Source organism: Bombyx mandarina, chromosome 18, assembly GCF_030267445.1.
Source record: "Bombyx mandarina strain Sakado chromosome 18, ASM3026744v2".
Classification (NCBI taxonomy): Eukaryota; Metazoa; Arthropoda; class Insecta; order Lepidoptera; family Bombycidae; genus Bombyx; species Bombyx mandarina.
Window position 1 is genome coordinate 2,208,801 of NC_143224.1, and position 26,770 is coordinate 2,235,570.

Genomic DNA, 26,770 nt, shown 5'->3' on the forward strand with positions numbered 1-26,770 from the left:
TGGTCATAATTAAAAAAAACTTTTTGAATTTTCTCAAAATGTTTTCACTTTAAGCCGCTTTCAGACTACGCTATAATATAATAGCATGTAGTATATAGCTCATAGCACAACAATATCGCACACCATACATTGTTATGGACATGTTCACACTGTACTGTACTATATATTATTGGCGTACTATACGCTGCTATACTATATGGCACTATAGTACAGCGCAGCGGTCGCGGAACTTTTTTACTTATTACCCCAAAATATTTTTGTGTAATTAACCCATGGCGAAGAACAAAAAAAAAACGAAATCGCTTCTTTTTAGCGTCTTTCATATTATAGCCCCCATGATAATTTATTTTTATTTTTTCGTTTCGTTTCATTTCGTTTCATCGAGTTTGAAATCACAACGATTCTAAAGAAGTTTCACTTCAATATAAACATTTTACTCACAAAAGTTTCATTTTTACCCCCCAAAATTTCATTTTACCCCTGTTCCCCGACCGCTGGTATAGTGTAATCTGAAAGCAGCTTTAGTTTAGACACAAATTCATTCAAACCACTGGATTTAAAGTGAATAAAAGGTAGCAGCTTACCCCCAGACTAACATGAACAGAAAATTGTAAAGAAACTTGTTTCTCAAGGAATTCAAGATAAGAAATCTTCAGCATTTATTATATTTAATATATTCATTATGTTATTAAGGCACAGTTTTATAAGTCATTCTTTTTCCTTTATATATGAATATTGCACGTTGAAAAATGTTCGTATACTAAAATATATTCAATTTCTTATTCGGTTAAGACTTTAGCAATCAGTCGAGTTGGGAATGTAGGAAATAGAACGTATAACTCGTTATAAATGACCATCGAATTGATTTCATATAAACAGGTGAATATTTAATATGCACATTGTAAATATTTATTTGAATCACGCATAACACTTTTATCTCGGAACGATACCTTAAAGATTAATTAGCTAAGTTCTATGTTCTCTTAGAACGCTTATAGCTACGGGTGCTGGGTTATGTTATTTTTTAGGTTTTTTTAACGATGCTATATATTCTGAAAATGCAAACGAAAATAAATTTTACTAAAATACGAATTATGTGTACATTCTATGTTCATATAAAAATATAAATTTTCAAAATATGCTATAAAATAATAATAAAATATTTCATGGCAAAAAAAAAAAACCTTATAAAGTTTAATTATTGGCAGGTGACCGTTGGAGAATAATGATCACTTACCGTCAATGGTTCCGAATTCTCGTTCATGAGCCCGCGTCAACACCTGCTTGTAGAGAGTCTCGGCTTCCTTGTATTTGCCCTGCGAAAGAATTACCCAAATATTATACATTCTTTAATGATTACTCTACCTTAGTGTTAGTTTTTAGTGCTGGTAGGACCTCTTGTTGAGTCCGCGCGGGTAGGTACCACCACCCAACCTATTTCTGCCGTGAAGCAGTAATGCGTTTCGGTTTGTAGGGCGGGGCAGCCGTTGTAACCCACTCAACCCCAGGTGGGCCGTGAGCTCGTCATCCACCCATCTATGCAGTAAAAATAAAATAAAAAACGCAACTCATCTGAAATCACCTAAAATTAATCCTAATTTGTTGTAAGATAGCAAGTACTATACGCATTACAATTATTTTAAGTAAATAGTGATGTCTAGCGTTGATTTAGTGTTTACAAAACAGTTATACAATAAAATACATAAAATGGATACAACAATGTTACATGAGATGACATTAAATAATGTTCAAGTATAGGTCACTTAGACTTCGAAGAACTCTAGAAGCAGCATTCAGGGAATTTGTTTAAATTTTCTATATTTGAACAAATTCAAAGTGAATAGTGAACGAGTGAGTTACTACACATTCAGACCTGTGTGCTTAGAGCGAGTTTTTTAACGTTTTTGATAGCGTAAAAGTTCACTTAAATTTGTATGCAGTTGGAACGTTGCCTACGTTTGCCGCTAGGGACACTGTTCCAACTGCGTACAAATTTGAGTTAACTTTTACGCTATCGAGAACGTTAAAAACTTGCACTAAGCACACTGGAGACACAATGAATTGATAAAAGAACACTAAATCCCACAGCTGCACTGCCGCTGTGTACCAGTAAATAAACAAATGTGTACTCGCCTGTTTGAGATAGCAGGAGGCGAGGTTGTTCTTGGTCTTGGCAACGTTGGGGTCGTCGGGGCCGAGCTTGCTCTCGTAGATCTCGAGCGCGCGCTGGTAGTACTGCTCCACCTCCTCGTACTTGTTCTGGAACGAGCGCGTGACGTGAGAGAGTGTCGGGGGGCGGGGGCGGGGGGTTGGGGGCGGGGGCGGACCTGGTTCTGGCAGAGCAGCGCCAGGTTGTTGAGCTGCTTGGCGACGTCGGGGTGGTCGCGGCCCAGCACGGCCTCGCGGATGCACAGCGCGCGCTTGCACAGCGGCTCCGCCTCGCGGTACTTGCCTGCAACCACACACACCGTTACACATACGTCAACAAAATTAATAATAAGAAAACAAGTATTAAGTATAAAGGATTTTAATTATATTAATTTACTAGAGAGAGTACCCGTTCGCTTTGCCGGGCATTTAAAATTAACATTATTAGTTCTCACGCCCATAAAGACGCCTAATCATTAACGCCCCCGCAACTGGTGTAGGGAGTCCAACACTCGTATAAATATTAGCCTATCCATTAAGTACATGTATTTTCTACATGGATACCGAGTTTCAAGTCAATCGGATGCACGATTCAGTAGTTATAAACGGAATATCCGTAAAACCGTTGTAGATTTATATATTAGTATAGATTACAATTTTAGTAGTATTTATTTAAAAATATACTTTTATTTTTTTATTTCTTATGTGGGTGGGCTCACAGCCCCGAGCCAAGGAATCCATAGACATCTACAACGTAAATGCTGCCATCTACCTTGAAGATATGACGAGAACAATTTAACTTTAACCATTTTGAAATGTTGAACTCTTCCAACTACGCCCTAACTGGTAGGTAAGCTCACGGACTCAACTTGACAAAATTTGCTAACACTGACCCTAGCAAGAGCAGTGCTTCGCAGAATCTACCACCGGATCGGAATCGCAATGCACTGAGAAGATCCGGCAAGAAACTCAGTGGGCTAAAGTTCTTGTGTCCTCCAAGCTAACGTTGGATGCAGAAGTAGAGGAATCATCACCTCGCTTCCCGTAGAGCACGGCGAGGTTGTTGAGCGTGGCGGCCACGGCAGGGTGGTTCTCGCCGAGGGTCTTCTCCCGGATGGACAGAGCGTCGTTCAGCAGGTTGGCGGCTTCCTTGTACTTATTTTGGTCTCTACAATATTAAATACAATATGAGTTTTAATGCTAGAGAATACAATTTCAATTAGTTCGCAGTGTCAGCTTAGAATATTCCCCCGACCACCCCAACCTCTCCCCGTTGGTGTCGTAAAAGGAATCATTAATGTACTACTGTGTATAACCGATATTCACAGACTACATACAGGCCTTTTAAATTATATATTAAGAAGATTATACAAGCATTTTTTTTAATTGCTTAGATGGGTGGACTAGCTCACAGCCCACCTGGTGTTAAATGATTACTGATACTGAGATCTTAGAACTTATATCTCAAAGTGGGTGGCGCATTTACGTTGTAAATGTCTATGGGCTCCAGTAACCACTTAACACCAGGTGGGCAGTGAGCTCGTCTACCCACCTAAGCAATAAAAAAAAATCTATTAGAGACAGATTTAGCGAAATGGAATTTATAAGCAAAAATTAAAATACATAGTTTCATTTGCCGACCTGTAGACAAGAGCCAGTATGTTCAGCATAGTGGCGACATCGGGATGGTCGTGACCCGAAGTCTTCTCCAGGTCTTCGAGCGCCTGCTTGCAGAGGGGCACGGCGACCTCGTACCGGCCCTGCGACGCGTACTGTATGACCAGGTTGTGGAGCGTGCGCAGGCGGGCCGGGATCTCGTACCCGGCGTTCACTTGCTGGGCGAAGTGCATCGGTGGCGTCGGCGACATCGCTGTAACATTCGTTTACATTGTCGTCTTCTTAAACTTTTTCGTCTGTGTGTTGCATGTCGCGTGACGGTCGGCCGCGGAGTAGGGATAAAGTGAAAGGCGCTCGTCAGAGCAGTCAAGGCCAATATGGCGGCGCCTGTAGTTCGCAGCAGCTGACCGTGTAGTGTATAGACTATTACTCATTTGTGCCAGTGCTCCACGTTATTTTGTTTGTTTTTTTCAGTGTTTAATGTAAATGTTGTTTGTCAGAGTTAAATGTATATAATGTGAAAAAAAGTTTCACTTTTACGTGGTTTCATAAAACCACACAATCCTTTTTCATTTTTTATTTATTGGTCGTATAGGCAGACGAGCATACGGCCCACCATAGTAAGTGGTTACCGTCGCCCATGGACTACAGCAATGACAGGGGCAGAGCCAAGTCGCTGCATGAAAAAAATTGACAATGTAAAATATCTTAAAAATTCAAATCAATCGATAAGTACATTATTTATGAAATACAACATAACCCTGGCGACCCTGTAAACGTAAGTCAAAAGCTCGCGGCTACCTTCCGGCGACGGTTATTATCATGAACTTTTGTTTTGTAATGGGTGAGCGAGTTCACCGGTCCCCTAATGTAATGTTACCAGAACCAATAGATATCTTGAATGCTCCTCGCCCACTTTGAGACACGTGAGTTATCAACTACCTGCAAAAATGGTCACTGAAAAATCCAATGGATTTATTTATAATTTCATATCTCAAGGTGAGCAGCTAAATTATGTGTATACGCCCACAAGCACAGCAGCACTGACAATCTGTGGACTCGTCCGAAGAGGCAGCATTTAAAGCAGTTCCTTACATTTATTATTCCTGTTGTCGTCGTGGTCATCATCAGGGAACAGCTCGACCATCGGGTCCTCGCGTTTCTTCTCGCCCTGACCTGTACGGTTACTGTCCGACTCTTCGTTTATGTCGCTGTCGTATTTACTGCAACAATCCACAATAAGCTTTCATTCAATTCGATTTCAATATTTCTCAATAATAAAAGGAAAATCGATATTTACGTCGGACACAAAACATGACTATTACCATTTCCATACTACGGAGGGTAGATAAAGGAAGTCCTGCTAATATGAAGATTAAGCTGACAAAATACTTCAAACTTAAAAACCGTTTACGAAATGTCCAAATCGGCGCTAGTATCGCATGAGGATTAGATACGGTAAATTGTCAAATACAAAATTTATTTATGAGTTTAAACGTCGTGGCACGTACATACGTTAATTGCTAACCTATATTAATAATAGAATAAAAACTTTTGTGTGTGACAGACATTTGTCGATCCAGAGTTGATTTTGTTATTATCTACCCTCCATGATGTCATAGGGTAACATTAATAATTGTACTCTCGAATCTTTTTCCATTAATTGGAAGTCATTTTGAAAGTCTTTCTTGAATATTTATTTATATTAATAGGCAGAGGACAAAACGGTTAAGTAGTTTTTGTTAACCGTATATATTCTCTTTTTTATTCCATAGCTCGGTAGGTTATTCTATGGCAACATACAACATGATGATAATTTTAAATAATTGTAAATAGACATGCTTTAGATTTAGATATTCCAAAACAATTTAATATACACTAAAAACAATAATCATCGAAATCGGTTGGCGTGATATTGAGTTATTGAGTTATTCATCTATTTGTCGTGCACGTACTTAATGCAAATTTAAGACTTAAATGGTTTTCTCATGGGTACCATTATCAGAACTGGACTAAATTGAAATGGGACCACACGGGGAGCGTCAGCTTTCTAATAAAAAAAAGAATCATCAAAATCGATTCACCCAGTCAATATTTCATCCCATATCATTTCATTTAATTTCATCCCAGTTGATCTCAAATTAATCATCTTAATTTTATTTCATTTCATTTCACTCTATATTATAATTTTTCATAAAATTAAGAATATAAAAAAAAGTAAGATATGACTTAAAGGTCTTAGTTACCAGGTCATAAAATCCCTTAAAAAATTGTCACAAGTATTTGTAGATTTAATTCTTAGAGTACGTACGTTAGTTTTTGTCTTACCGTATGGAAGCCATGAACTCCAAATGCTTATTCTCCTCCTCCAGCTGTGCTACGCGTTGTTCGGAAGCCTGCAGGTGTTGCTGAGCCGCAGCCAGCTCGTCCCTCAGCCAGGCGTTTTCTTGGCACAGCCTGCGGACCTGGGTGCGGAGTTTTTGCTTCTCTGCCTCGACGGACTGAAGGTGAGATGCCAGAGCCGTCATTACCTGTAAGATGAAGTATAAAAATGTGGTTAAAAGCTTGGCATAATTCGTCTCCTCATATTAAAACTGTATGATCTCAAAATAGTAATTTTACAGGAGAGTGTTTTAAAAGTTTAACATGTGTTATTATTTTATATTAATCATGTTTGCAACATTATTTTTTTATTTTTTACCAGTTACATTATCTGTCTTTTAAAGTTAGATAAAATTATGTATTAATTTTGTTAATAGTAGTCAAAACATAGGTAAAAAACTACTAAGCTACGCTCTTTTTTTTGACAGTATTTGTGGGAAAAATACTGGTGATACCAAATGATTCCGCATATTAACTCAATTTCGAATATTTTAGGAAATTGTACACTTTTAATGCGAAAAGACGATTTATGTATCACTAGTGGTCCCCCAGTAGTCGAAATTCGACTATAATTAATTGAAATTATAAGTTTGAACATTATCAGGGTTCTACTGTCGAAGACTATTTTACTCCTAAAACCCAGATTACGCCAAGACTACACTATAGAGAAATAATATAATGTTTTTTTTTATTGATGTAATGTATTTTTTATCCATAATTTAAAAATATATTAACATTCTTCACTCCTTCTCTATATTCTCTATAAGTGTGGAAAATTTCATATTCCTCCTCCGTCCGCGCAATTTTCGTAAAAAGTGATACAAAGTTTTTGCTTCACGTATTAAATATAGATAAAATAATATCAGAGGATCAGCCCTGTACTTCCTCCGAGATTATACCCTAAATGCCAATAAAATACATTTTAATTATAATAGGTATTAACAAAATACTGCAGTAAAAACTTTTCTCACTTGATATCATTTCACAAAAATATTTAAGTACTGCAGTCAACTCCATTCTTTTTTTCTTTTGTTTTTAATTTCATAAAGGTTACCATTAATTTTGTCTACTTAGAAGCACGCTTAAAGTGTGGTTAAAGTTATAAGATACTAGCTGTACCCTCCGTCCGCTTCGCTGGGCATTTAAATTTAACATTATTATTTCTCACCTCTCATCACTAACGCCCCCGCAACTGGCGTAGGGAGTCCAACACTCATATAAATATTAGCCTATCCATTAAGTACATGTATTTTCTACATGGATACCAAGTTTCAAGTCAATCGGATGCACGGGTCAGTAGTTATAACGGACCATCCGTAAAAGCCACTGTAGATTTATATGTTGGCACAAGTCAGAGATGGCTGAGCGGTAGGTTCCGTCATCACTCGTATTCGATTGAACTCAGTTTAGTACATAAAACTTTTCAATAATAATTATTAAAACTCAACACACACAACTTTCACAGTGACAGGATAAACCGACAGTTTCGTTGCACATACCGACAGACCGACTGACTGACTAACTGACTGTCAGAGACTCACTGCTGAGACGGACGGAATCACTGTCTGATACGAATGCCACGACTCTGTCCACGTACCGCCATTTTATACTGTGGCGTTACGGAGTCTACCCTTTATTTTGTGATATTTATCAAAACAACACATCATCATTTAAAATAATAATCAAAACCACCGTCTTAATATTACTAAAAGTCGTTATCCACGACAACTAAAAGTCGTTATCCACGACATATATATTAGTATAGATAACTGCTGGCTGCACAAGGATTCAATGGGAATTTGAACAAAACCGTCTTCGGTTCCCATACAGCAAAAGCAAATAACTTTAGTCGATACTCAGACCTGTTTCTCTGGGTTTGTTAAATATAACTCGATACGCGAGACAGTTGGCAATGATAGTTCTAGAATTAGGTTCATTACGGAAACGATTCTCGATCGATTTTTCAAAATATATTTTTTTAACTCTTTAAATAACTGGGCATTTAGGGACACGAGCCCATTGCATTGGACGAATGAACGATCTTTTGGCCCGTTTGCTGTTAAGTGGTTGTCGGGGCCCATGGAAATCGCAACGTTAACGCTGTCAACCTCTTTTAGTCATGGAGTCGAATTCCGACGTAAGCTAAGACCTTTTGATTCCAAAGTACGTAGGATACCATTCGAACTCTTACGTTGATCGTATTCAATTCAGTATACATAAAAGGGTACGGTTTTTAAGCACTAGAGATTTCGACCTTGTCTCCTAGGTCAAGGGCAGTAACCTTGAATGTCAACGGGTTGTCGTGATACAGTCACTGGATAAATATTAATGTTCAGTATGATCAACTTAATATTTGTTTCTATGATGGTATGATAATTAATTTAAAATCAGTATAAAGTTAAATGATATAAGATTTGTTGAACAACGACTAAGCTCAATTTATCACTATTTTTGTCCATTTACACAACTAATTACATATTATTAATAACAAGGAATACTTTCATAACGTTTAACCAGTCGTGGTCAATCGAAAATTCTTTTATTGACCGATTTCAAATAAAAAGAGAACGAGGTTTTCAATTCAGAGTGTATCTTTTTTGATGCGTTCGTTTCATTTTTTTTGTTTTAAAAATCCGATGATTGGTTCGTTATAGCTTGATGAACATAGAAGTAAGAAAAACTACATAGCTTGTTGTTTTTATTTACAGAGTTGGAGCTACGAACTGACAACCCTCCTTGGGTTAGGTTACGTTAGATTTTTACGAAATATAGACGGACTTTTACCATAACATTTTTAGAATGGTCGTGGTAAGCTTTTTACCACTAAAGTTTAGCTGGAACGTCGAGATCCGCTGCTAAAATTGGTCACTTTTAGTTGTGGCTCATTAAAAATTATTTGTACCAATAACAGGATGGCAGCGGTCAATAGTTTTTTTTTTTTTGAGAGGAACGATAACTCTGGCCCGGTGGCTTTTTTTGCCAGGACAGGTAGGCGAGAAAAGGCTCAGCCAGGAAGGAGGAGATTTGCTAACAGCTGCCTGAATGCCCACAGACAAAACCTAACAACTCAAGGGCAGCTGCTTCACGAAAGAAGCTACCACCGGATAGGAATCGCGACCCGCTGAGAAGATCCGGCGAGAAACTCAGCGAGTTGGTCAATAGCATCGACGCAACATTTATACGAAAATAAAAACATTTTAATTCCTTATCAATGACGATGGAAAGAAATCGAAAACTGCTAAACTATAATAATATGGGGTTCGTGGTGCCCATCTATGGCCATGGTTTCTTCAGAAAGTTTTCAGCTATAGCTTTGCCCGTTTACCATGTTATCGACCAGACAATGGTTCAGTGATCGAAGCGGTTTTATGTACAATATTACCCACTTAAAAGAACTTCGTTGATTATTATTAGCTGGAGATTTGAAACACGCAAACATAAAAAAACAGAATTATTAACAATTCATTTTACTTCGCTGGAGCTTCAGGACGTAAATTATATGTAACATCTTTTATTATTATTATCTACTGTTTAATGTAATTTGTACCTTGATATATCCATATCTACCATACAATAGATTCCATTCACTGCCAGTCTGGCAGAATTGTTTTTACTGGTGGTAGGACCTCTTGTGAGTCCGCACGGCTAGGTACCACCACCACCACCCTGCCTAGTTCTGCCGTGAAGCCGTAATGCGTTTCGGTTTGAAGGGTGGGGCAACCGTTGTAACTATACTGAGACCTTAGAACTTATATCTCAAGGTGGGTGGCGCATTTACTTTGTAGATGTCTATGGTCTCCAGTAACCACTTAACACCAGGTGGGCTGTGAGCTCGTTCACCCATCTATGTACTAAAAAAATACAGTAACGTAGGAGGAACTTTTAAACCACTAAAAAGGGATTTAAAAAAAATGCACAATGTTTTCCAACTTCCGTCTGTGGTACTAATATAGTCCTCTCCTAATTTAGCTTCGTCTTGTCTATCTTGGTACAATACCTTTATATTTCTGAAGCATTATGTATATCGGTCGAAACGTCGGGTTAGTGTTTAACGGCCACAAAACAATTACACACTTTATTATAATAAATTCCCGAGGGCTATTGTACCAAAAACTTTAGAACATAATGAAATTTAAAAGTAACTTAACAGCGAGGGCTCATTAGACAGTTAATGACTATGTTAATGACGAAAGTACGTAGAATTTATGCTCCACATGGCCACAGTACGAACAGATCTTGTGTCAGAGATCGTTAACTCAGAAGTTTCTTCAAGTTCAAGTCATCTTTATTGAACGTACCGATTTAATAATACAGTGCAACCTCGATATAACAAATCGGTAGGGAACAAGTAAATATTCGTTATATCAAGCAATTCGGTAAACTGAGGTTTGTTATATTAAGGTTAGGTTGGTTGGTTATTTGTTATAACGACGTAAAAAAATATAGCTTTACTTATCTCAATATTACGTACTCATCTTGGTATAACGAACAACTTTTACTAATAAATTATAACACATTTTTATCAAATTACTGTAGTATGTGTTTTCTATTTAAAAACAATTAGGTAGGTAACATTTTTTCTCAAACCTGTCGAGACTGATTCACACACTATGGGATTAAGGATATTGTTGGGAACGTTATATGAAGATTTAGAGTTTACAAAATTCTTTATAAAGAGGTTGTTCGCAATGTAATTTTTTACTGATGGTAGGACCTCTTGTGAGTCCGCACGGCTAGGTACCACCACCCTGCCTAGTTCTGCCGTGAAGCAGTAATGCGTTTCGGTTTGAAGGGTGGGGCAGCCGTTGTAACTATACTGAGATCTTAGAACTTATATTTCAAGGTGTGTGGCGCATTTACGCTGTAGATGTCTATGGGCTCCAGTAACCACTTAACACCAGGTGGGCTGTGAGCTCGTCCACACATCTAAGCAATAAAAAAAAAAAAGTAAAGGCATATTTTACATTGACTCATTGACTCTTATGGACAATTCAAGGGGATAACGAATTTGTTAAATCGGGGACGTCGTTATATTGAGGTTCGTTATTTTATTTTATTTTTTCGTACATGAGTGAACAAGCTCACAGCGCACCTGGTGTTAAGTGGTGATCGGAGCCCATAGACATCTACAACGTAAATGCCGCCACCCACCTTGAGTTCTAAGGTCTCAGTATAGTTATAACGGCTGCCCCACCCTTCAAACCGAACCGCATTACTGCTTCACGGCAGAAATAGGCAGAGCGATGGTACCTACCCGCGCGGACTCACAGGAGGTCCTACAACCAGTAAATTACCAGCGTTATATTAATGTTGCACAGTATATTGTAAATTTTGTGTGTCAAGTATATAAATTTGGCAAAGAGCGAACTCTGAGTTTCTTGCCGAATCTTTTCAGCGGCGAAACTGTATTCCGAATCGTTGATAAAGTTATTACGTTTTAAAAGCAACAGTGAAAGAGTACTTCAATAAAAAAAAATCATCATTTTAAATTCAGAATTTAAAAAAAAATCCCATTTCTTTTCAATCTGTACGATTGAGTGTAATCTATGACACAAAAAAGCTTCAGTTTTAAAGCTCATTTCGGTTAAGCGCGACCTAAATAACGTTCCATTTAAAAGCTACCAGCCCAGTACCCTACGCATTGAAAGGAACTAGGGTAGTTTATGCAGCGCACCTTAAGGCTGTGGTCTTTGAAATAGTGACACCGTAAAGTCGGTGTGGATCGCTTTGAATTATGATACTTCATAACTGACTATCGCACTATATTTTCTATTAACATATCGAGCGTTGAAATGCTATTTGATTTATTTAAATAGCAACATTGAAACGAGAAAAATAATATCATTTATATGGTAACACCGATATCGACATTCGGTTTTTAAAATCGTGTATTCACCGAGAAACATTTCTTTTTAATTTATTTGCTTTTAAACGCGGCTTCGCTCGCGGGTATACTGCTTGTTTTGGGCACCTCAAATAAATATTGAGGGGTGAAATGCTATTTGGTTTAAGTGACATTCCGCTTAATACGCAACATTTATCTTTGTAACTAAAGGTGCGTTTTATTTGATATTAGCATCAACAAATCGACCATTTTAATTGAACTTCAATTAAGCTTACTCCGTTCAAATATCTGAAGAAGTTTATTAGTTATGATTTTTTTTTCAAATTTTAAGCTTTAAATGGCTCTTCTGTAAAGTTGCAAAAATATCGCAATAACCAAAATTAAATAGTCATTCACCCCTTTTTTTATTGCTTACGTGGACGATGGACGATCTCACAGCCCACTTGGTTTTAAGTGGTTACTGGAGCCCATAGACATGCCATAGAAATGCGTCACCCACCTTGAGATATAAGTACTAAGGTCTCAGTATAGTTACAACGGCTGCCCCACCCTTCAAACCGAAACGCATTACTACTTCACGGCAGAAATAGGCAGGGTGGTGTGGTACCCACCCGTGCGTACTCACAGTCCTACCACCAGTAATTACGCAAATTATAATTTTGCGGGTTAGATTTTTTATTACACGATGTTATTCCTTCACCGTGCAAGTCAATCGTGAATATTTGTTAAGTACGTATTTCATTAGAAAAATTGGTATCCGCCTGCGGGATCTGCGGGATCCGAACACCGTTGCATCGCTCGATACGAATGCACCGGACGTCTTATCCTTTAGACCACGACGACTTTAATCCGATATAATCATTAATTAAAAAACACGAGAATGGTAATGACAGTATTTTCTGTTGCTATCTAATGCCACAGCGTAGATCAGCAAAAATATTTAACCGGTGTTTAGTGATGAGATGGCTCTCACAGATTGGTTTAGTTTGAACGTCGTCTATAAAAACTAAAATATTTTTTTTTTCATGATATTCCCTGCAGCCGGTTTAACGATATCACGATCCTTTAAAGCAACATAGGACAGGATTGAAATGCATCCTCGTCGCCGGCGACGCCGACGCAACCACACGCGGTCACGAGTGAGCCGAGCACATGTCGTATACACGTGTACGTACACACACGACAAACGTTATCAATGTACTCATTTACTGAACTCTAAAATATAAATGAAACTTATTATAGTACTGAAGATGTAAAAATATCGATTTTAACTTATAGGTTTTTGTATTAAATTTTGATAGTCTAATAAGTCAATGTCAAAAGAGTGAGTGAGAAGTGAGATAACGTTTTGCAGTTATTTTTTATCTCAACGATTAACATTTATATCAACGATTTATTATCAAAAAATTAGTATAATTTGTGGCCGAGCGGTGACATGTTTATATGAAACGCAGAAATCACAGGTTTGAATGAAAGCACGTGTTATATACGTATTTATCCCTACTAATACATAATTGTGAATGTAAGTTTGTTTGTTACGCTTTTACGCGAAAAGTACTCAACCGATCATCATGAAACTTTGTACACATATTCTTGGAGGTATTAGAAGTAACATAGGATACTTTTTATTAAAAAATTTTTTTTTACGATAAATTAAAAAAATATTTGTCAAAAAATCTCAAAATCTAGCTTCTTCAACGCCATCTACCGGTTCAGTAATGAAGTTCCAATCCTGAGTACTGTAAATGAAGTCGCGGGTAAAATTTAGCGTTATGCCAAAGTAACTAGAAACCTTAACTCTGTTTACGTCTGTCACCGTCCTCGCCGAACCCGTCGCTTGCGACGAAGGGCTCGACAAGTAAATTAACCCACAGACACAGCCCACTGAGTTTCTCGCCGGATCTTCTCAGTGGGTTGCGTTTTCGATCCTGTGGTAGATTCTGCGAAGCACTGCTCTTGTTAGGGTCAGTGTTAGCAACACTCCCGGTTTGAGCCCCGTGAGCTCGCCGACTAGTTCGGTGAATCTAGAATAACCCCTCGAAGTTACTAGAATATGTAGGGAAGAAAAAAAATCTGTTTACGAGTCATTCGGTAGGCAACAGTTTGGCTCTGCACCTGGCATTGCTGAAGTCCATCGCCATCAGGTGGGCCGTATGCTCGTCTGCTTACAAGGGCAATAAAAAAAAAGAGTACTGACCTGAGCTTCTCCCAATCCAAGATCGATAGCTTCGATGCTCTTCTTAACCAACGAAGCCTTTTCATTTTCGTGTTCCGTGTTGGTTGCGAGGCCAGCCAGCAGCTGCGTGTGCTCGGCCCTCAGGGCCTCGAGCCCCGCGGCGACGGTACGAGCGCCCGCCACCATTTCCTCCTGCGTCATCGCCGTCATCCTGCCTAAGGATTCGATCTTCTTTCTGGAAAGAAACAAAAACACGTTATGTTAGTTAGATGTGACTTGCAGATCCCGAAATTATACAAAACATAATCTCAGCTCCCTGAGTCGATTTTTTAGACTTTTTTTTCCTACCTATTCTAGTAACCTTGTGGGCTTATTCTAGACTCACCGAGCTGGTAGGTGAGATAACGGGGCTCAAACCTGACTACGGACCTGATAACACGAACCCTAGCAAAATCCGTGCTTCGCAGAATCTACCACCGGATCGGAAACGCGATCCACTGAGAAAATCCGGCGAGAAACTCAGTGGGCTGTCTGTGTCTATGGGTTAATTTAACTTGTAAGTAAATTAACTCGAGTAAATTAGCTCGGCTTCGAGGAGAATGATGACCGATGCTTGGGGTACCTAGTATTTTTTAGACAATATGAGACATTCGCAACGATTTGATGTCGTCACGCATGCGGACGTAGTAAATAGTAAGCTTTAGTATTTCAATTGAATACTTATCGTCGACTTTTACTGTAATCACGATTACTAAAACAACTAACTATAAAGACTATATCAAATTTCCTTTCAGTAAGATCACAATATTTAATAACTTAGTACATAGCGGAGTTTAAAAAAAAAAGGCCCTAGGTTGTAATGACGAAATGATACGCTCTTAGTTGTAAAGTTGATAACACTAACTAAATAGATCTATGGTAAATGACTAAACTAAATAGCTGTGGTAGTTGTTTGCTATTATGCAACGCGACGATAACCAATTAGAAACGGGCAAACTAGATAGGGCTGCCACGCTTTCTTTGTCCTGCGAATGTTAAGCAAATCCAAAATGGTAATGTCATGAATTACTAAACGAGAATCTGTCGTCACTGTACCTAAATATAAGAAAAAAAAACAATTATAACCACATTGTCAATATTTTCAATTATGTACATCGGTACATATTCACGAAAACCGAATTTCATTGTTCGTCAACCTATTGTTTGTAGACAAAGACGGGTGATTACAAATAACGATTATGTAAATGAACAAGCCGTTTAGCTGACTAGACTTTTCAACCAAAACGTTATTACGGTGTTTGTAATAATAATTATTAAAAGAGGTCCCGCAGTAGTCGAAATTCGACTATAATTAATTGGAATTGTAAGTTTGTACACTATTAACAAAGACAAACAATATTTAATCTATTCTCATTTTGACAACAGACGCCAAGAACAAAAGTTTGACAATAAATAGTATGCATGCGCGTGTGTGCGTCAAATACATGGTATGCAGTGTGTGTAATGTTTTCTTTATTGATTTAATGTATCTTTTATGCATTATTTTAAAAAAATATTAGCATTGTGCACTTCGTCTCTATATTCTCTATAAGTGTGGAAAATTTCATACTCCTCCGTCCGCGAAATTTTCGTAAAAAGGGATACAAAGTTTTTGCTTCACGTATTATTAGACTGAATACCGCCCAGTATTCGTACAATAAATCATTATGAGCCATTTGATGAACGGTTTATGATTTTTGATAGTTTTTTTTATGGTAACGTTTTGGTCTTATATTCACGTCAGTGAAGAACCAAACAAACATCCTAAAATCGATTTGTAAAATTCGAATAATAACACCAAACATGTTTATTATTGATTCAGTTGAAACGTTTATAGTTTCATAGGAAATTAAATCAACGTACCACAATAATACGGTCTAGTCTGCTACTGAAGCAGATTATATAAAAACCATTGAGTTATTGCCCTTAAAGGTCGCCTAAACTGCATTTTTATCAAGCAATGCAGCTTTCGAATCCTACAGGCAGGTACTAATTTTTATAATGAAATACGTATTCATATAATAAAAATCAAACCTGCCAAAATTATAATTTGCCTAATTGCTGTTAGTAGGGCGCCTTGAGCGCTGGCACGGGTAGGTACCACCGTCCTGCTTATTTCTGCCGTGAACCAGTAATACGTTTCGGTTTGAAGGGTGGGGCAACCGTTGTACTTTAAAACTAAGACCTAGAACTCATGTCTCGAGGTGGGTACTGACATTGGTTAATATCTATGGGCTCCGGTAATCAGTACCACACAAACACCAGAAAGATCTGTTTAAGCAATCAAAAAATAAGAATTGAATACTATCACAATATAATCCAAACGGGTCATTACGCTTTTTCCGCACCTTGATAGCCTAAGGGGTTATTCCAACTTCACGTAGACTCTAGTAGATTCAGTCTACTACCGGATCAAAATCGCGACCCACCGAGAATACCCGGCGGGAAAATCGGTAGGTGTAATTGCGCATTCAAATATGTTCCATCAATACTTTAATGTACAATGCGCAGGTGGAAGTGTTACGAAAGATGAGGGGCGCACCGATTTAGGACAATGATGCTGTGACTGATAAACTGTAACGCTTTCTGTGTGAACCGAAACGCTTCAGTGTCAATAACCTCTCGTGCTTATTCATAAGTGCGATTTGTAAAAAAGTATTTCTTAGCAACGTTCTGATATTATATAGGAATTAATTATATAGCAATTGTGCAGCGGCATTTTTACTGTTGGCAGGACCTCTTGTGAGTCCGCGCGGATAGGTACTACCGCCCTGCTTTTTTCTGCCGTGAAGCAGTAATGCGTTTCGGTTTGAAGGGCGGGGCAGCCGTTGTAACTATAGTGAGACCTTAGAACTGATAACACCAGGTGGGCTGTGAGCTCGTCCATCCATCTAAGCAATAATAAAAAAAGTAAATTTCCGACAATTTCGTGTACTTTTATTTACAATAAGATATGGCCAATGAGATCTTATTCTCCTATTCAGACACCGGACGAAATGAGGTGGTGCTGTTATAAGACATCTTCATCTTCCGATTGCTTATGACCCTAAAGCCTATTTATTACATTAAGCTAGCGCACTGAGTTTCTCGTCGAATCTTCTCAGTGGTTCGCGATTCCGATCCGGTAGTAGATTCTACAAAGCACTGCTCTTGCTAGGGCCAGTGTTAGCAAATTCTCTCAGCTTGAGCCCGTAAGCTTAACTACCCGTCTGGGCGTAGTTAAAATAGTCCCCTAGGGCGCCAGCGAATAAGTAGGAGAACATAAGCTATGTTGATCTTAGCTGACGGAGTGATTTTCATCGTTAATGAATACTGAAAAATGCGATAGGTCAACACACCGAAGTCGCTTAGTGGAATATTATGACATACCAAAGAGCATTACGGTTTTGGGCTACATTTTAAATATCCTAAATCCAATTACGCATAACAGTTACGAAATAATCCAAAAGTACTGAAACCATACGATGGCCTAATCTGTGCTGTCAATGCTTCACTTAAGTAAATGAAAAACGAAACTTGACATTAATAAGATCCAGTAAAAGGATCACAAGTTTTTTTTAAGTACCTAACTGGAAACAAATCACGCACGGTCATCGGGTCCCAAATTAGGATTGCCTGTACTAATGGCATCCGAGACTGACATACAAACTTATATACCTTTAAATATATCTATACTAATATTATAAAGAGGAAAGATTTGTTTGTTTGTTTGTTTCGAATAGGCTCCGAAACTACTGGACCGATTTGAAAAATTCTTTTTCCATTAGAAGCCGACATTGTCCCTGATGAACATAGGCTACTTTTTTAATTTTTTATTATTATATTTTTTTGGTTTCATGTGTGTTTTAATGTTTCCGAAGCGAAGCGAGGGCGGGTCGCTAGTAGATAATAAAAACCAAGACAAAGAACAAACAAACCTGTCCATCACACGAATCTTGCCCGATGTAGGAATCGAACCTAACGAAGACCTTAGGCGCAATAGTCAGGAGCGCTAATTACAGCACCGCCGAGTCAGTCCACAAGTTTAAAGAGAATATTTAAAAATCAAGAATATATGTATTCATTTTGTTTGTTAATTGTGTGAAAGGGATAGGAAAACATTGGGATCGAATGGAATTAAGCAGTAGAATGTTTAATAAAATTTAACATCGTTAGCAATAGTTTTATAAATACAAATTGGGTTGCTGCAGAATAATTAGCAAAACCGTCATAGAAACCAGGGAACGTGAAACTATTTATTCGCGAGGTTCCATAAATATATACGCCCCGAATACAGAAACAGTGAATTTGAAAAAACGCGTTCACAAAGGACATTCGGTTATATACCTACATTTTTTAATCCTTTTTATCAATGTGTATATACCGATGAACAAAGAATATAGCAATCTTTAGCCGCGAACATAAGAATTGGGTCATTTTTTTTAAATCCGGGACTTTCCGGGAATTAATAGCGAAAATTCGAATGGAGGAAGCGCCATTTTTTTTCTCCTACCTATGCTGATAGCCTTGTAAGGTTTTTTTAGCGTTGCCCTAGCGTGTAGGTGAGCTCTCGGGGCTCAAGCCGGAGGTGTTGCTAACTTAATTTACTCGCCGAGCCCTTCGTCGCAAGCGACGGGTTCGGCGAGACCTGTGCTTGAGTACTAAAGCACCTAAAAGCACCGTTAATGGATCGGGAGAACCGTAATGACCTGTGGAGCGCCATTAAGGACTCTTTACTGAATTGAAATAAATGTTTTTAAAACCTAATCAACTTAAGCTGTGTCACTAGTAGGTAAACGTAAAGTAGAAAGAAGTAAATAAATAAAAAATAGGTTACTGGAACATAAACACGTCCTTACAGACGATAATCGCTAATAGAAATACAAATCATGAGACATTTAAAATCGAATAGGTGCTACTAAAAATAAGCACTACCTACATCACGTACGTGACAATACGAATATGGATATGTATGTAAATACTACTAACTTTTATAGACTATAGTACTTCGTCGGAATGCGAAATTTTATACGTGAATGAATTTAAGATTGATAACGGTGTTTTTAATTTTATAAACATACAAACGTTGATAACTAATTTAATAAATAACTGAAAATAACTCACGCACGATCATCCGGTCGCAAATTAGGATTCCCTGTGTTATGGACACCAGAGGCTGACATACATACTTATATACGTTCAAATACACAAGTATACATATTGTTACGCCGGTAAGAACAACGCCATCTAACGTCGAATAGCAGAAACGAATATCAAAGAACTAGTAAAGTCGAGAATGCTCAAAAATTACAACGCCATCTATTATCAGATAGCGAAAACACATCGAAGCTACTCGACTTGCTCAGAATGTTCTCGATAAATCTAGGGATTTTCGTATCGACTATAAAAGCATTGCAGAGATCGCACGAAGTCAGTCAGTAATCGGAACTACTAGAAGCGAAACAGCGAACGGATCACCTGAAGCGAAGCGGAAGAAGCTAATTGGGAATTTTAAAATTCTCGTAAGTGTTCAAGTGTTAATAGTTTTAATTTACACTTCGGTAGAATTTTTATTTATCCCGAACCCCAACGCGTAACAATATATAGATAGTAAAAACACAAACAAATAGCAAGCAAACTTTTTCATTACACGAATGTATGCCCGATGTGAGAATCGAACCCGCGACCCTCGACGCAAAAGTCACAGATAAACCTAGATAACATAAGATTTCCACGTCATCGATTCCTTTTTGGGAAATCGCGTTGTAGGACTTCGACTGCGGTGTTACAACATTTAGGATTCAACAAACTCCTAAGCGACTATTATAACGTTCTTCAGAGAGCGCATAACATTGGAACAAGTTTCGAGGTTCGCGTCGATTTTTTTCAGTCCGACGATCATTAAAATTCGTTTTAGTTTCGCTTCAGTTCATAAAACTTTCAGTGAGTCACCGTGTAACAATAATAAAAAACTGCAAAGAAGCGCCGTTATGTTCGCGATCACCTATCTTGCAGGATTCTATCTGCGATGCATAAAATTCATTGCTCTGAATAATGGATATTGTATCCCAATTCAGAATTCAAATTTAATGGATCAGTTTCCAGTGTCTTGATGGTTGACATGTTTTCTTTGTGAACTGAATTATTTGTTACTACTAGCTGGCCCGGCAAACGTTGTTTTTCCATATAAATTATTTCTAGGAAAGATAAATAACCTAGATACCGATTGCAGTGCCATCTGCCGGGCTGATTTGTAGATCTAAACTATTCTCGAATCCACCAGAAGGTACACAGAAAATTTCATTAAAAGCAGTCCAGCCGTTTAAGAGGAGTTCAGTCACAAACGCACGCACAGAAGAAATATGTTATTGGTTATTTATTAACGATTTGGTTTATAGTACATACAAATTTCGGTTTGATTTCATTATCATTTTTTTTTGTTTGTGACATGACTACGTTAATTTTATTTTAAAGCTTATTAACGATCACTAAAGGAGCTTAGTTGACGTTCTCGGTAAAGAGACGTAAGTCGTATTTCGATGTGGAGCTTTTGTAAAATCGAGTCGTTTGTCCTTATGATTATGGTTTATTTTTGTTATTGAGCATACGATCCACCCGATGGTAAGTAGTTACCATTGCTCATGGACGTCAGCAATGCCAGGGGCAGAGCCAAGCCGCTGCTTACCATAATCTTCAGCATTCGTCCCCAGTACCACGTTACGAAGGCGTTTATTTCGTTTATGTTTCCACTTTTGATTATACTATTTATTGAGCATTTAATACATATCTAAAAGCTATAATAAAACCCGCAAGACAAAATTAAGTACATGCGCGAAAAATTAGTAATTTTTTCCAACAAAATCTCCTAAATTTTCGTACCACAAACATATTTTAATATAACGTCTTTCACGGATTATTCTTATATACAAAACACAACACGGAAGAATAGTGTGAATAGTCGTCTTATCTTGACGGCGGTCAAGTGGCCCGGCAAAGTTAGTATTGTGTTCCTTGACAGATTCGTATGTGACGACCGATGCGTACAATTAAACTTTACTGCGAAAATCCATGCTATTTTCATCAAACACACATCGGAAATTTTTGAAAATATCGGCTATGATCAGTAAGAATGATAAATATCAAGATATTTTGTTTTTATTGCCCGAGCAGGCAGACGAGCATATGGCCCACCTGATGGTAAGTGGTTACCGTTTCTTGTGGACGTCAGCAATGCCAAACTAAAGAAAAACAGTGAGCAGGTGTTTGGCTGTGTCCCTGGTAAGGACATTTAAGAACGACGGTAACCCTTCGCTGACAGATGGGCTATACCACTTTACCTAAAGAGCCAATATTTTTTATCATTACTTACAAATAAAATATATTATGTACTTAATCTTGTATCATCGACAAAAACTAGCTGTTCTCGAAGTTACGACCTGCAGTACCGCTGAAGTTCACAGAAAACATGCAATAATTTATTTATCGAACATGTCAAAATCAGCTAGAATACCGTGCAACCTTAATATAACGAACCTCAATATAACGACGTCCTCGATTTAACAAATTCTTAGTTATCCCCTTGAATTGTCCATAAAAGTCAATGTTAAATAATATACCTTTACATTGCGAGGATTTCTTGCGAACAACCTCTTTATAACGAATTTTCAATTGTCAAATAAAGTGTAAATACCTCTAACTAGGTAGCGAATTTTGTAAACTCAAAACCTTTATATAACGTTCCCAACAATATGACCCTTAATTCCATAGTGTGTGAATCAGTCTTGACAGGTTTGAGAAAAATGTTACCTACCTAACTCTTTATAATAGAAAAGACATCCAGTAATTTAATAAAAATGTGTTATCATTTATTAGTAAAAGTTGTTCGCTATAATAAGATGAGTACCTTTTTTTTACCTAGGCTGATAGCCTTGACGTGTAGGTGAGCTCACGAGGCTCACACCGGGTGTAATGCTAACACTGGCCCTAGCAAGAGCAGTGCTTCGCAGAATCTACCACCGAATCGGAAACGCGACCCACTGAGAAGATTCGTCGAGAAACTCAGTGAACTGTCTGTCGGTTAATTTACTCGCTAAGCCCTTCGTCCCAAGCGACGGGTTCGACGAGGACGGTGACCGGTGCTCGTCGTACCTAAAAGCAACGTTAATGGATCGGGAGGATCTGTAATGACGTGTTTAGGGCGATGTCGACTGAGTAAGTCTGTGTACCTAATGTTGAAGTGAATAATAGTATTTTTTTTTACCTCGTTAAAACAAATGGTAGACCAACCTAACCTTAATATAACAAACCTCAGTTTACCGAATTGCTTGATACAACGCATATTTACTTGTTCCCTACCGATCTGTTATATCGAGGTTGCACTGTATCAAATTAGATTTTGATAAATACGTAAGATTAATTAAATGATCTCTCTGTTGAGATACTTTTTCAATCTCATACAGATACGTGTCCGTATACAAAACACGTTGGACACCAACATCTTAACCCATATTCGCGTTGTCCAATCGATCGACCGGAATCGTGTATGCGAGTACAAACGAAATCCTAGCATTCCAACCTTGGGCCTTATCAAGGCAGTTCAAAATTTATGTAAACGCGACAACATCATTATGTTGTATTTGTAAATGATATTATCCGATGTTCTTCGTGATTCGCACGGAGAAGCAAATCGATATTTTAAAAATAAACATGGACATTGAAATGCATGTGACTAGGAGATGTATGGAAATCGTAGTGCAAGGTAGAGAGGGAAGAAGTTGATCGAAGAGAACATGGATGGAGTGTGTGACGATATGAGAGAGAGAGAGAGAAGTAAGTGTTGAGATGACGGCTGATAGAAGAGAATGGAGAAGAAAATGTCACTGTGCCGAACCCGTTGTGGGATAAGGTGGAGAAAACGAAGAAGAAACATGGACATTGAAAGTTTGTCTCAAACTAAATTCACTGTTAAAACTCAAGGTCACGCTGGTACACTATAGTTACGAGTATTTTTATTACTAATTAGCAAAAGAAACAACTTTACGTTGTAACGATAAATCTATTCACACGACGCATGGTTGATTCACGATAGGTTCATATTGAGGCGAGGTTATTTAAAAAAATAAGGCTACTACTACTATTCCTCGTCTAGCTAACCTTTATAATAATCTAGTCAGAAAAGCTGAAAACCTTGACATATTTGGCGATTCCCTTCCAATATTCAGGAACAAAATTATAAAAAGTTGTTGTTGAACCTCAGCCTCAGCCTTGGTCTGAGTACTCGGGTATTACTGTCCTTGTTGTCTTTCTTTTGTTTTTAATTTTCTATTATTATTATTAGTATTGTTAAATCCCTGTTGACATATAATGTAATGCATGCTGTGATTGCCTCTAATTAGAGTTGCAGTTATCAATTGCTCTATACATGTCAATGTTATTTTATGTCTTACTGTAAACCCTGTTGGTAATCGTTAAATAAGTAAATAAATAAATAAAAAAACATATTTCCAAAATAATGTGTTAGTTACATTCAGTTATGTATTGTACAGTACCTAATTGATATTAATGTAGTATCCAACTGAAATACTCATTTCATTTCTAGACGCTAGGAGCATAGCCTTGACAAAGTCTCACCCTCCCGGGACGCACGACGGACGTGGGGAGCATAAAATTCTCGTTTCCATGACAACCAAGGGCGAGAACCCTCTTTCATCCCGGCACGTGTTGGAAATTAGGAATCTTCGTAGACGGGGACCATTTTTTTTTTTTTTTTTATTGCTTAGATGTGTGGACGAGCTCACAGCCCACCTGGTGTTAAGTGGTTACTGGAGCCCATAGACATCTACAACGTAAATGCGCCACACACCTTGAGATATAGTTCTAAGGTCTCAGTATAGTCACAACGGCTGCCCCACCCTTCAAACCGAAACGCATTACTGCTTCACGGCAGAAATAGGCGGTCTATGAAATGAACTACAATAACCCAGTTTTATCTCTTCAATATGTGCTTTACATATTGTAGGAGTGATTTTGAGACAATGCCTAAATTTGTGATTCAATCGAAAAGCGTTGACGTGTGGAGATGCTCTTAAAACGTAGATATGTGTATATTAGCACTAAACACACCACAACGAGTCAAATGACCCAATTTGAACTTTTGCATTAAAAATGCACGTATCGTCTTATTGCTTTTGCACATTTGACTTCATGACTTTTTATTACCAATTAATCTACAATTATTATACTATTCTTTTATTATGTTATGTTTTGTTTATTTTGAGTAATACTTGTCGTATACTGTTATGTACCCGCTATGGTAGAAATAGGAACCAGTAAGTGTTGGTATGATTAGGGTCCTAACTCAAGTAATAAATAGCTTTTTAAATATCTTCTGATCAAGAAATAATTGAGAAAACTGAATAAATTTTATCATCATTTCAAAACTCCAAACAACGTACGCAACACAAACAGTAAACAAAGATAGCCTATTTCGAGCGTAGCTCCTAGTTTGGTAATGATTATGCAATTTATCAAGTGATTTAAAATGTCATTAATTGTTAAGCATAACGAAATTATTTTGGCATCTACTGAATATTCAATTTAAAATACCACACAATACATGTTTTTTTTTTCTCAGATTGTGAATTATCTCAAGCAATTCTTATGAAGAATACAGAAATGTAAAGGAAAAGCAAGGTTCATAAAATGCGTGTCTTGTAAAACTTCACGAGGGGAAATTTTATTCCGCAGACACTAGGGGAAAATTCATTACACCACTCTGCGGTTCCTTACTGGGTTGGTTAATTTTAATGAGTTTGGTGGAGATGTACCTATGCTTGGTCCTTTATCCTGAATGACCTTCAACATTCGCCACGGAAGAAACGTTCAAAGTTGAGAAATTGATTTTGGAACACTGACGAATAAAAATACAAAGAATTATGATACCAAAAGTTTCATTTGGTAACTTTCAATCAATTTTAATTGAGAAGCTGGGCCTTCGAAAATATAGATATATGTCATGAACGTTAACAGAGGGAAAGGAAAAGCGAATCGTGGGAAATAGCAAGCGAATTTTCCAACATGATCCGAATTGATTTTCCAGCCGCGTTGTCACCGCGGGCATTAAATGAGTTCATTATCGAAATCCCTAAACTAAGAATTGTAAAAAATCTTAGAGATGACAAAGTTTTGAATCGCTCCGTCGGAAAAGATTTGGCCTCAGCATACTACGATAGTGAACGAATCCTTTCTATAGATAACATGTCAAACACTACTCATAGTACATATAGATTTAGTCACAAAAGTACATACTTGAAGAGATTACCGAAAAATGTCGTAAAACATTGTGCGTGTTGTTTCATCGCTCATTGATCAAATATTTCCGATATTGGACATCTTGTTTAAATACTTAACTGAATAAATAGACAATTTCGATGCCTCCAATGAACACTACGCTAACTCCAAATTCGTAGATTTACAGAAGGAGCGTTTAAACGAAAAAAGTTGATAAAATCTTTATTATTGCATATATATTTATGGTTTTTTTTGTGTAACTAGCTGATTTACTCTTGCTTCGAAACCCATCAATAATGATTAATTGTAATACTTTTAACATAGTGAAGCGATTTGCGTGAAAAACGAAAATTTCAAAATTTTGAGTTAGAGTAGTGTTCATATTGGAGGCATCGATTTTGGAATTTGTGTAATATTATTTATGTCCTATTTAAATGGTTCATTTCATTTTCTATATTTGTTAATGTATTTTATTAGTACAATATTTTTAACATACTTTATGGAGATATTGTATTCTACTTAGTATACCCCTGATCAGGGCGTATGCAATAGCTCCGAAATATGTAACGGGAACACATCTGAAGCTGCGATAAGAAGCCATTGAATAATACTATTGGTAAAGCATCGTACTGGTTTTTTTTTTCCGAAATCAATAAGTTGCAAGTAAAGGCTTCGGTATTCTTGTCCATACTCTTCTTCCGATTGGTCGTATAATCATTTTCAATAATTTTCAAAATTACGAGAGCATTTATGCTGATTTTTTCTATAGCACTAGTAGTTAACGGTAGTCATAGCAGGTAATAAATATCAGTAACGTAAGGAACATAATTACCGGAAAAACAATAATTTTATCGAATTCGTATGGTAGACTAGGTAGGATACTTAACCAGGTTTTTTAATAGACTTCAAAAAAGGAGGTTACCAATTCGATTATTTTCAGAACTTTTTTCTAAGTGAATCGATTTTGATGATTTGATACCTTTTAAAAACTGATGCTTCTCATGTTGTTCCATTTTTTTTTTTCAGATCTGACCAATAGTTTTTGAGTCATACTTATTTATGTATATTTGAATGATTTCGACTACATGGATGTCATTCATTAATAGGAATAGAAATTACGTCCATACTACACACAGTTAAAAATATTGTAACATGTTAAGACGTAAAAACTGTCTAGGTATAATAAAAAGGTTTAAAAGAGTCGTATAGGGTGAGGTGGGGGTTGCATAGTCTCACCTTTTGTGTATGGTTTGACCACGCCCGTTTACTTGGACATGAGCCAAGAACCTATCTCT

General features: G+C 37.4%; 1 protein-coding gene across 20 annotated transcripts in view; it reads right to left on the bottom strand.

Moving 5' to 3' along the window:
* Nucleotides 1-26,770, bottom strand: part of Klc (kinesin light chain) — a 60,929-nt gene that overhangs the window by 11,227 nt on the left and 22,932 nt on the right. For all 20 annotated transcript variants that reach the window (XM_089734903.1, XM_089734894.1, XM_028181411.2 and 17 more), the window contains 8 exons: nucleotides 14,190-14,403; nucleotides 6,094-6,296; nucleotides 4,861-4,988; nucleotides 3,790-4,018; nucleotides 3,183-3,316; nucleotides 2,328-2,452; nucleotides 2,134-2,259; nucleotides 1,238-1,316 (listed from right to left, as the gene is read on the bottom strand). In XM_089734903.1, the coding sequence (XP_089591029.1) occupies nucleotides 1,238-1,316; nucleotides 2,134-2,259; nucleotides 2,328-2,452; nucleotides 3,183-3,316; nucleotides 3,790-4,018; nucleotides 4,861-4,988; nucleotides 6,094-6,296; nucleotides 14,190-14,378 (1,213 nt within the window). In that variant the 5' untranslated portion in view covers nucleotides 14,379-14,403. The remainder of the gene's footprint in view (nucleotides 1-1,237; nucleotides 1,317-2,133; nucleotides 2,260-2,327; nucleotides 2,453-3,182; nucleotides 3,317-3,789; nucleotides 4,019-4,860; nucleotides 4,989-6,093; nucleotides 6,297-14,189; nucleotides 14,404-26,770) is intronic.